At 43.4% G+C, this 12128-nt stretch overlaps 1 protein-coding gene across 1 annotated transcript in view; it reads left to right on the forward strand.

Annotated features, from left to right (window-relative positions):
* ADGRL3 (adhesion G protein-coupled receptor L3) overlaps window positions 1–12128 on the forward strand; it is a 553885-nt gene that overhangs the window by 440263 nt on the left and 101494 nt on the right. The window contains exons 8-9 of the mRNA XM_086746193.1: window positions 6655–6960; window positions 9127–9230. Of these exons, the coding sequence (XP_086602319.1) occupies window positions 6655–6960; window positions 9127–9230 (410 nt within the window). The remainder of the gene's footprint in view (window positions 1–6654; window positions 6961–9126; window positions 9231–12128) is intronic.

A 12128-nucleotide genomic window follows, 5' to 3' on the forward strand; every position in this document is an offset into this window, starting at 1 on the left:
GGCCCTGACACTAAGAGCTGTTGGGAGGCAGTAAAAGTATTAATTGCTCACACGCACACATACACACAAAAGTCCCACAAAAGCATAAAAGTTGATATTTCACCAAAAAACAGACAGGCTGCTGTTTGGGTTCTTAGTTTTTCAGGCAAAACCTGGAAGTTTGTAATAATATCTAGAATGTTTTTACCAAAATGATCTTTCCATAGCAATCTGACACGTGTAATGAACAGTTGATCTTTGTCAGAAATTTAAAGTTCTGATTCAAAAGGGCTTTGGTAGACGTATTTTTTGCCTGTTGGAAATTGGTCCCATGTGGTGGTTGCTTTGAATGTATTAATTGTCTTGCTGAGAGTTGTGGTGCAGTGAGAAAGGAAGAGTTGGAGCAGATTGACTGGACTTGAGCCTGTTGCATGATTTTGCACACTTCAGTTCTCATTCTTTGTTGTTTAATGTTAAATGCTCAAACTGAGATTCAGAAGAAAAAACTCAGCGTGTTAACTGATTACAGCTTGGAGTGCATTGAAACAGCTGAGTTTGCACCATGTCTTGGACCACAGCTCTAGGTTTCCCTCCAGTACGGGAAACTCAACATCTGGCCCATATCCATTGCAGCATCTGCCCACGCCCAGCAGAATAGTCACACGTGGGCAGAGTAGCTTCAGGCACAAAAACTAATCCTCTACTTGGCCTTCACCTGCAGTAAAAATAAATCACGGTTTCTCTAAAACATGTGGAAGGAGCTGGTCATAATTTAGGGACTAATCTCACCTTGTTGATTCTCTGACCCACAGCTCCTGGGTGGTATTGGCATGTGACTCTTAGTCTTCCAGCAGACAAACAACATAAGATGGTTTTGCTGGGTGATGTCTTTTGTGGCATGGACTCAGTATAACATTGCAGTCCACTAATGTGTTAACGACTGAGTTGATGGATGCCTGCTTATGCAGCTCCTAGGGATGGTACTGGGTGTGCAAGGCTCAACCTAGGTGCTCCTGAGCTGCACTCATCATTTTCTGTAACCTTACAGGAAGTTCAGTAAAAAGCCACCCCAAAAAGGTAAAAGAAAATAGGTGTATATTTATTTTCAAATAGTAATTTTTTTCTAAAGAGTTTCATAAAATGTTCTGAAATGTGTTTGTTTGAAAATGCCTGTAGAAAACTAATACCCAGGGGATGCATTTATGTGACAGGGAAGAGAAAAACAACTGTGATATAATCCTCCAACTGGTTTAGATTTGGGTTTTTTTTCCTGTTTCTTCTTTTAAGATGTACCTAAACCTTCTTATTTGCCATGTAAATATAACTTGCACCATCTTTTAGTAGAAGAAGAAATTATAAAAGGGAATGCTGTAAGAAAAGGATGTGGTTGCCAAATATGAGAAGGGCAAAACTAGTAGAGAGGGAGGGAGGGACCTTCAGGTTTTTTGTTTCTCAGAGCCTTTCAGAAACCAGCAATGCTCTATTTGTCTTAGTGCTGTAGTGACGTGCATAAAGAATTGTGAATGTAGTTCGGACGTCTCAAGAGGACATTTGGATTGCTGTATCCTCTCAAAGATGTTGAACTCCTCAAATTAGCTGTACCTCAGTTGCTAGAGCATTGCACCAGCTGCAGTGCAGGGAGCAGACACAGGCTCTTGGCTGCTGGTCGCCCAGCATGTCTACTTGAGCATCAAACTCAGGAACACAAAACTCACTGGAGAGTGAAATCATCATGGTTTGCTCGGATCTTGCGCACGAAACTTGAAGTGCGGCCTGTCCTTCCAATTACATGAGCAAACACTGGCTTGTAGCACATAGCCATCAGGCTAAACCTTTGGATTGTGACCCCCAGGGGAGAGTTTGACAGATGTCTTCTGTCTTCTGTCTTCTGTTACCTAGGAAAAGCCAGAGAACCTCACCCAGAAAATTTTGTCTACAATTTCTGCTTGACAGGCACTCGGTTATCTTCATTCATGGGACAGAAAACACATGACATCTCTTAAAAAGTATTTTCAGTTATTGAGTACACCAGGTCATAGGCTGGATACTAAGGTGACAAAAGAAGAAAAATAGAGAAAAGGTAGCTTGGTAGTGATCGCAAATAGCCTTTCTTGCAATCACAGCTGGTTTTGTGATAGGAAAACTAGTCAGAGTCATCTGGAAAAGCAGTCTTCTGAGTCATAGAATGGTTTGAGTTGGAATGGACCTTAAAGATCATTGAGTTCCAATCCCCCTGTCCTGAGCAGGGACACCTTCCACTAGACCACGTCGCTCAAAACCCCATCCAGGTCACTGAAAGCTCCCATGTCTGGGAGCATCAGGAAGAGGAGAGTAGACCGGAAGGTAAGATGAGCACCTCTCCTATGAGGACAGGCTGAGAAAGCTGAGGTTGTTCAGCCTGGAAAAGAGAAGGCTCCGGGGAGATCTTATTGTGGCCTTCCAGTACCTAAAGGGGGCTTTTAAGAAAGATGGGGAGAAACTCTTTAGCAGAGCCTGCTGCCATAGAATGAGGGGTAATGGTTGTAAAATAGAGGGAGGTAGATTCAGACTAGATAGAAGGAAGAAATTTTTTAAAATGAGGGTGGTGAAACAGTGGAACGGATTGCCCAGAGAGGTGGTGGATGCCCCATCCCTGGAAACATTCAAGGTCAGGTTGGACAGGGCTCTGAGCAACCTGAGCTGGCTGAAGATGTCCCTGCTCCTTGCAGGGGTTTGGACTAGATGACCTTTAAAGGTCCCTTCCCACCCAAACTATTCTATGATTCTATGACACGTGTGCGGGATTTTCCTGGTGACATATGAAGGATTGGTCTTAGGCCAGTTGTGCACTTCTCGTGTTAGGCCAGGAAAGAGGAAAAGAAGGAAATGGCAGGGAGGAGCAAGACAGACAGTCTTATTTATTTAAGATTTTTCCCTATGAGCAAGCCCTCCCATGATTTTCCTTCCACCAAGCAAAATTCCTACTCCAGAGTCCTGGGCTTTGTGTAAAGGCTGGGAAATGAAAGAAAGACAGGAAAAAAAACCTAACAAATTATTTTTCTCACTAGTCAATGTGCTGGGAGTAGAGAGAGGCTCCTCTGGGAGCTGCAGTTACTCCCCTGTGGACGCTGGAAATGTTTTGGGGTTTTTTAATGGCTGCAGCTCTAGCCTGAATGATAGCAAAACTTAGTCTTCTGCTATTAGTGCCAGCTCTCCAGATAAAGCAGAGAAGAAAAACTTGAAGAATCACTTTGGAGTGTTTCTGGGGAAGAAATGTTTCCGCAGCTGCAGTTTACTTTCTTGGGAGCACTGTGAAAATACCTATCCCAGTGCTGTGCTTTGTGGAATCGAAGTCTGCAAAGTCTTAGATTTGAAACCTAGATGTAAAAACTGAGTCTTACCCAAAAGCTACCTTTAAACTGTTGATATGGCAAGGCATGGTAAAAACAAGTAGTAAAAGTAAAATAATCGAGATTATATGTTTTTAGTTGTAATAGTGCTGATGATTTTTAAAGGATACTGCTTGTCTATGAGCAAAGATTTTATTATGAAGTATTATCTGAAGAATTCTGCAATGCTGCAATGCTGCTTTTCCTCAAGTTAAAAATTCACAGTTTATTGGCAGCCTGAGTTAATCCGGAGGTTTGATCTCTGTTCTGTGCTGTAGGATTTAGGTAATTTTGCACAGGTTGGTCTCTTTGTGGTTTTGCTTGGATGTAAGAATAATTTATATGTAAATGATCCTGATCTCTTGTTCTTTCCCTTCGTATCAATTAATTTTGTTTTAAAGGACATAGTTGTATGAGCAAAATCAGCAAGCGATGCTGCTTGGGGCTGGTGAAACTGGGTGGTGTTAGCATGGTGATCATGTTTGCTAAAGCTCATTACCAAATTGACTCATTGAATAATCAAACCTTTGAACTGAGTTCAGTAGTATCCCATCCATCTCACTCCGTTAGGCCACTTTGAGGCAGCTCTTTTATGTCTTCTTGTAATTTGTTCTATGTAAATGATAGAAGTGTTTATTTTCAGAAGCAGCAAGAAAGCCCAGTTGAACAAAAAAAAATAGTTGGAAGAACAAGCCCTTAAAGAGATTTTGACACTAGTGCCAAGGGGCTTATGAAAGATAAAACAACTCACTTTTTTTTTAATGACTAAAGGAAAATGCCATTAAATCCCTTGTGCCTAGCTGCTACAGTAAACTTGCCAGAGCTATTCCAAAAACAACATGCTGTGAGATATTAAATGATTGTCAATGAAAACTAGGCTCAAAAATACAGCACCCTTGCGTGTACATCAAGGAGAGCTCCTGGGTGCTCAGTATATGTTTCTATATGCTCGCAAATGACTGTAAGATTTATTTTAAGGGAGATTTGCTAGTTTTGGCTTTGAAAGTGCATCCGCTATATCTACTCAGTACCTATGTGCCTGTAATGCACGACATAGGTCATTTTACAAATGGAAAATAACTTGTTATTGCATGAGTAAATGGGAAAAATTCTGCAGGTTATTATCTACCAGGCTAACAGTTATTATGAAGAAATAAAATATGTACTCATGGCAATACCTCCTGCAGTAAAAACAGATAATATTTGTTGAAGTTCTCTATGAATTTTAATCGTTGCTGTAATGTCAGATGGAAGTAATTTCTTGATGATCTAACAGAGCTTTGTGCAGAAACTAGAAGAAATCTTGCAATGTCTGCAGGATTTTGCATTGTGGTTTTTCTGAGTTCATTCAAATTCAGGGCTCATAGTAGAAGGGAAGGTGGCACAAGAAGGCTGGCAAATCTGATCAACGAGCACTGATTTCAGATCAGTGTCCTGGTGCTCAGGTGGTATAGTGCCTGTTGCAGTATTGCTCATCTTTTTGGAGGCTGGGAGAGAAGATAATCCTATTTTGTGAGGAAGACTAGAGCTACGATTTTTAAACTGAACGTTTTGTTGAAAAATACTGATCCCTCAGAAAATTATATTTATTATCCAGCTGAGTTTTAAAGTTTGAGGAGAGAGTGTCTCAGGCGTGGAGTAAAATTACCTAAAACTAGAGCAAGTATGTGCTTCAACTGCCATGTTATTGCTTACTCTGGGGCAGGCGAATTGCTCACAGCACCATGGGCTTAAATTACTTAAATAGCAAAAAAAAACCTTTCTGAATGGAAAAACTCCGATTTTACACTAAAGGCAGGCATCTCTATGCTTGAAATAGGTTGACTTGAATAAACTCAGTGACAGCAGTACCATATATTAATCAGTAATACTGCATGAATAGTGAGCGTGGTCTGCTTCACTGGACCTAGAAGAGAAGACAATCTCTGCTCTCCGGAGCTCGCAGGCTGAGCCTGCTCACAGAGCTGGATAGTTAAGAGTCTGCTCGTCAGTGTGACAGAGTGATTCTTGCATTTAATTTTAATTTCTGGTTAGACTGGAGTTCACACATGGCTGTTTTTAATGTAGAAACTCCAATTTGTGTGGCTGGACATGGGGCAACTGTGACTCTGAAAGATTTTGGGATGCAGGAAGAGGTGGAATTGTAGTGGCATGTTGTGGCGTGGGAATTAAAGGGAGAATAGTATGAGACAAGGATCAGACAAGCCTATTCATATGGCTTCCTTATCTGCCTTTTCCGGACAGCCCCAGTGTTTCCCCAGGCAAGGATTGAAGGGGCAGTTGTGAATAGCTGGCATTTAACTGTAGTAAAAGCCGTATTTGAGAGAAGCAGGAGGATGCTTATCTTTGGGAGAGGCAAGGGAGGTGGGAGAAGCAGGCTTCTTCACAAGCTGTATGGGTCACAGCATGGGCGATGGGGAAGCAGTTGGAGGCAGCCTGCCTCGGTTTCCCCACCTCAGATTTTGGGTCAAGCCATAAAGAAAGTCACATGAATCTCCAATCTGGGCAAGCACCTTGGTCTAAAATAGGAGGCAAAATAAGGTAATTATAAGGTGGACATCCCTTAGTATTCACCACATGCAGTATTTAGCACAGCTATTGCAGGATGAAGGATGCATTAATGCATTTCTAAAGCAGATTCTCCACCTCTTGCTGCTCGATCACTAGTCGCAGATTTTAAATGAAATAGCCTGTTAAGCATTAAACTCTCGAGGATTTGTCTGGGCTGATATGCACCTTTGCATCTGCCACGTGGCCTGCAGCTCGAGGGGCCAAGCGCTGCTATTGGGATGAAACAGTTAAGGTATGAACCTGAGAGAAAATGAACAGCTTGGTCCGGAGAATAGCCTTGCATTCATCCCTCTGTGCACTGCTGTTTTGGGGATGTATTTGTGGTGTGGTTTTTTTTTTTTATTACGCCATGGAAAATGTTTTTCTGTCCAAACCACCTGGGTCTTCAGCAACACTAAAAAAATTAAAAGCACTTCTGTGCTAGGTGTTCCCTAAAAGATGGAAAATAAGATTTTTACATTAAAATGCCAGGAAGAAAAATGGTGCTTTATTTTCATCAGATGCTAGTGCTTTTGGAAAATCGGTTGTGCTCCAGCAGTCATTACCCCACTCTGTGCTTCTCTTGCTGCATGCTCCAGCTTCTCTCTGAAAGGTGGCTCTGCAGCAAACCTTGTGTTAGCTGTAGCTTCAACTACACTCTACAGGCCACTGCAGTCAACAGAGGGGACATCCTCGGGACCTAGACCTGAGGCCCTTTTATCCTTTCTCTCTTTAATCAGCTCTGCATTTGTTTCAGGAGTATCGACATCGGGGGCTCTAGGCCCAGGGAGCTCCACCACCAGCATCACGCCACGAGTGGCCACCAGCAGCACCGGCCGCCCCACCACCACCTTGGCCTCAGGCAGGAGGAACAGGAGCACCAGCACACCTTCACCCATGGCTGACATTCCTGATGAAATGACCACACACCTCCCACCTGCCTCCTCCCAGCTGCCGCCAGCCGGCGCAGAGAGCTGCGACCCCATGGAAGCCCGTGATATTATGTGGTCTCGGACTCGACAGGGCCAGGTGGCAAAGCAGCCATGTCCCATGGGCTCAATAGGTGAGTCAAGGGATGGGAAGACATGGTGAGCCATCTCCATTTGCCCATGGGACATTGTGAGTGTGCATCCAGGTTACCCATGGGCCCCTGTGGCACATGTGCTTTCATCAGTGGAGCACACTGATGCCTTCTGTCAGGTCTGCATTGCCTTGGTGAGGTATAGCAAGCATCTGGCTGGGTCCGAAGCCCCAATATGCTGAGCATGTTATTTGGAACCTTTGGCATCCCAGGCTCTGGCCAAAGGAAGGTACGAGCTAACAACCTTGTAGATTTAAGCTTGATGATAAGAGCCTCTACCTCCAGAAGTTATGTACAATGTGACTGTTATCCATGTTTTTGCCTGTATTTGTAGCCTCTGGGCTCATTGACTGGTGTGTTGATGGCTCATGCTTTGCTTGTTTGGGACGGGGAAGGAATCAACAAAACTTAGATTTTGAAGCTCTGTGCTGCACCGTTTGCATTTCAAAGGCTGTGGCCAGCATTTTGCTGCACAGGTATTCACCAATAGCGTTCCTGAACCAGTGTGAGTTGATTTTTCAAACTGCAGCCAGCATCCAGTGTGATCAGCAGGGAAACTAAGGGGGAAAACAAAGCCAGATCTTTCAGAATGGTTTATTATTCATTGGATTTTGCTCCTTTTCTACTACTTTTCTCCCTCAATTGTTTTCTTACAAAAGGTTGCTTTTGGAAATTTTCTGTTCAAATTAAAACATGGTTCAATGAAGAATGGGTTTTGGCATATGGTTCAGCTTACTGTATTTTAACAAATGGAGTTTTCCAAAAGTATTTATTTTTCAAGCTAGTCTTGGTATCCAGCTCTGAAAACCTGCTTGCCAAGAAGAAATCAGAAGGTAGAGGAAATTGCCTGAAAGGGATCTGCCTTGCAGAGGAGACCCTCTGTTAACTCTCCACTCCATTGCCCTGGAGAGCCATTCACACCTGTGTATACGAATACTGACTCTCTTGAATTTGGTGGGGTCAGACTGGTAAAATATATGTTAAAGTATGAGGGGCATGGAAAGACATTGGTGGCGAGAATAGGTAAAGAACATTTTTGCTGTCTTTTCGAGACACACTTGGTAAAATTAATGCAAAAGTACCATGTAGTTCACAGAGAGGGGAAAGGATAGTCTGAACTGAAGCTGTGAAAAAGGAAAGAAAAGATAAAAAAGGAAAATGAAGGCTGGATGGAGAGCGCCCTTTTCTAAGGACAAGAGCTAAGGACTGGATGAAAATAGCTAAGGAAAAAAGCCTCAAAAAAACAACTTGTTGATAGGGGCTGGCAATAAGCCTTTCCCTTCTCTAATTTCAGTGATTCCTGTGACTTGTTAAAAGCTGTGGTATGTTAGCAGTGGGCCTCTTCCAATTCCCTTTGAAGGCATGAGCAAACTCTCACTGGTTTTAATCGGCACTACCATCAAACCTTGCCTGTAATTCACTGTTCTGCTGAAAAGTTCAGCTCTGCAGGGCAGAGCACTTTATAGGATGCAGAGTCTTTAATCTACTCCTACTGGCTTTCTTACTTTTTAAAGATCTTTAACTGCATCATTTTGGGTGCATTTCTCTTTGTCTGAAAGGGCCTGAGGCACTTTAGCGTCTTTTGCAGCAGGGACCTGGGTGGTCTTTGCCAAACAAAACTCTCCTCTAAAGTACCCCTGGACAGCTGAGGGTGGACAGTAAAGCCCAGTGTTACATCCTGACAGTTGTAGCATTTAAACTTTTTTATGTTTCCACCCAAATGGTTTAATGAGGATTCAGAAGAGTAAAATCTTGATAAAGCAGCAAGGAAGTCAAGGCATATGGTCTGATCACAGGGTGCCAGCAGTGGGGCAGAGCACTCAAGGTGCTGGCTCAGCATTTGAGATCCAGCTTTGATTTCTTAGTCCCTGGCAGCTTTCCTGCCTGACCTAAGGCAAAGCTTTCTGTCCATAGTCTCCATTTGGCGAAATGAAGATAATATCCCTGCACTACTTTATGGACCTTTTATGTCTTAGGGCTCTTAAACACTAAGAGACTAGGACACTGAGATGACTTGGAAGTGTCCTACTGAGGTCCTGCGCCCTAATAAGCTTCCAAGCTTTGGATGAACTGTCTTTCATTGTGGCATGAGGTCCTGGGGACAAAATGCAACCAATAACACTGAACACAGTGGCTTTCCTCTTCCAGGTGTTGCAACTTTCCGATGTCTTGCACCAGACGGGATCTGGGAGCCCCAAGGACCTGATCTCAGCAACTGCTCTTCTCCCTGGATCAACCACATCACTCAGAAGGTAAAACTCTTCCTGTTGTGTTGACCACACCAAGTCTATGCACTGATCTTCTTGAGCTCCCCAGTTGTTTTCACAACAAGGAACCCAAAGTGACCAACAGTCATGCATAAAGTGTGACCTATGCATAGTAGCGAGGAACTGCAAGGAGAAAGCAAGACTGTAAAAATCTGGTGGAAATTAAAGTGAAGAGGGTGAGGGAAAGCAAAGAGAGTAGAATTAAACTAGAGTGAATGACAGTTCTTGTTTATGGCAAGAAAAGGAGGAAGACAGAGGAGGAGGTGGGTGGACATATGGAAAATATCAACTTATTGCAAAAGGAAACTTTCCCTTTCACACATCCCCAAGGATTTTCTCATGCCGTGCAAGCACAGGATAAACTCTGTGACTGAGAAATCTTTACCAAAGAAAGGCAGGCTCAATATGAAATGTTTGCATTGTGCTTCTGACTTTCTGTTTTTAACTTCTGCGCAAATTTTAAAAGAACTGATGGAATAGAAAACAATGCTTCAGTAATGTGTATCTTCTGACTCTTAAGTCCCTTGATGAATGTTTTGCAGCACTTCATCATTTATCAGTGTTGAAAGTGCATTAACTTGACAATAGAAGTTCAAGACAAGCAGAGCTTATTTGGTAGCAATATGTTGAATGTTTTTGTTATTAATGCACAGTGGTGTTTTCAGCTGATTTCATTACAAACAGAGACCAGATGTGTGTTTATGCCATGGAGACCGTGGGCTGAATCCTTATAGCAATTTGTGGGGATTTATTCGCTCCTTTAGCCAGAGTGAGCAAGTCCCAGTGTTGTGGGCTAGCTGTGCTGCTGTGCAGTAGCAGCACTGCACTCCTGGAGAGCCAGTGTTCACTGGTGAATGGGCTGATGTGACCCTACAGGCAAGACTCTGGCTTTCTCGTCCATGTCCCCCATCTTAACTGAGGCTCAACAACCTGCAAATCGCTAGCACGTACACCTCTGATTGTCCCTATCTCACTTCATCTATTTTTATACCTATCCCTCCCCAAAGATGAGAAAAGACATAAATTAACGTGGGGCTGCTGTGACATGGCACAGCCATTAGAAGCCTATGGTCCTTCTGTCCCATGCGGGAGGGTAGGCAGCTCTCCTGCCATATGCTCAGCTAGCTGATTAATAAAGACTGCATTTGCTGGCATTAGCAGCTGTGTAGCTCTTGTTTTATGACCCACGTACTTCTCCTGGAGGGGTTAATATTACTTGCTCTAGCTATAATTCACCCAGGCAGCTAGGAGACCTCTTGCTGCTCAGTGAAGATGGCTAGGCCGTTAGCCATTAGCAGAGGGAAATAATAGCCTGCACTGATGAAATCTCTGTCAAGGTTAGGCTTATTTTATTTGAAACCCCAGTTATCATTTGTGTAACAAATAAGCCCCATTTAATTTGTTACATGCTTTCAAAGCAGGCTAAAATAGAAGAGCCAGGTTTTCAGAAATGCCCAGCAGGTTACAACTGGGATTGGATTTTTTTTTTAATTGTTATTTTTTGAAAGAATTTAGTTATGTTCAGCATTGAGAACCTTCCACTAATCAGTGGAAAGACTAGGGGGATCTGCCTAATGACTCTGGAACTAAACTTTTGATGTCTGAGTGAGAATCCACTGGGATCTTGGGATATGTGGCACAGCCTCTAGGGACAGCTACTACAAAACATCAAGACTCTGCAGGAGTGACTTTTGAGGGAAAAGTCCTGCCAAGCTTGCCTAGGGATTTGTGTGATGTTTGCATTCAGTAGGATCTTTACAGCATAAATAACCAATAGCCACTTAGTTTCCCTGCCCAAGACCACTGCACTTAGAGATGGGGAGAGATTTGTCCATAAATCAGGCAGTGGTTTCTCACATCTCTGCCATAGACAGGACACTTCCCAGACCCAAGCTTGCAGATTTGCTCCAACACCTCTCTAAAGCTGAAAAGGGAGTCTTCCTCCTCTAAGCCAAGCCTGCTCCTCTTCCTGCTGCTGTGGGGACAGCTAGAGGAAGCAGTAAGCCAGCCATGCCATGAGGACAGGGAGTGGTTGCACCCTGCAGCTCAGCTCTCCTGCCTCCCCAGTGCTCAGGTCCTGCTTGGCCACCCATCCCACAGCATCTGCAGCACAGCTTACAAAATGGGTACAGATGCTTCTTTGGAAGCCAGGGTTCATACCTGCTCAGCGTATCTTCGTTCCTAATCTGCTTTGTCTAGCAAAAATCCCCTCTCCTGTCACCTACTGGGTCCAGGCTGCTCAGGAAGAAGGGTGATGGGTCCCCTGTAAGGATTTCAGCCAAGCCAGAGAGAATAGTAGGGAAATGCTGTGCTTGCTTTCCTGTCTCTGTAGTGAATTAAGGATTATTACTTGATTATTTTCTTTTTCCTGGTGTGCTCAGATCATACATTGGGTGTTGGCCTGCTTGCATCATGATATTAGGTTTTACAACCCTCTATTAGCTTCCATTAAAGTTATTGTTCTTGCTGGAAGATTAGAACAGATGTCCACTTCAGCAATTCATTGGCCTCCTGACATTCACTTTAACTGTATTGTTGGTGCCTACCATGCCCTCATAACATAGCAGGAGAATAAACTTGCCAGTGTGATTGAATTATGCACTGCTACCTGGGTTATTTCTAGAGTCAAGCAGTAAAAGGAAGCAAAAAGGTCAGCTTTGGATACATTGCATCGTCCTGATCATGAGGTCATACATTCAGTCTCAGCCTCTTGGTTTCATCAGTACCGTCCTTGACACAGTATGTGACTTGCCTTGAAACATCTTTTCCTCACCACAGCTTTCAGTTGTGGGTACTTCTTGGGAGGAGAGACACCATTATGTTCAGCTTCAAGCCTCTGAAAGAGAGGCCTTTTTTATAGTAGAACATGAAGTGTTGTGTCCT

Source organism: Chlamydotis macqueenii, chromosome 4, assembly GCF_036417535.1.
Source record: "Chlamydotis macqueenii isolate bChlMac1 chromosome 4, bChlMac1.mat, whole genome shotgun sequence".
NCBI classification, from domain to species: domain Eukaryota; kingdom Metazoa; phylum Chordata; class Aves; order Otidiformes; family Otididae; genus Chlamydotis; species Chlamydotis macqueenii.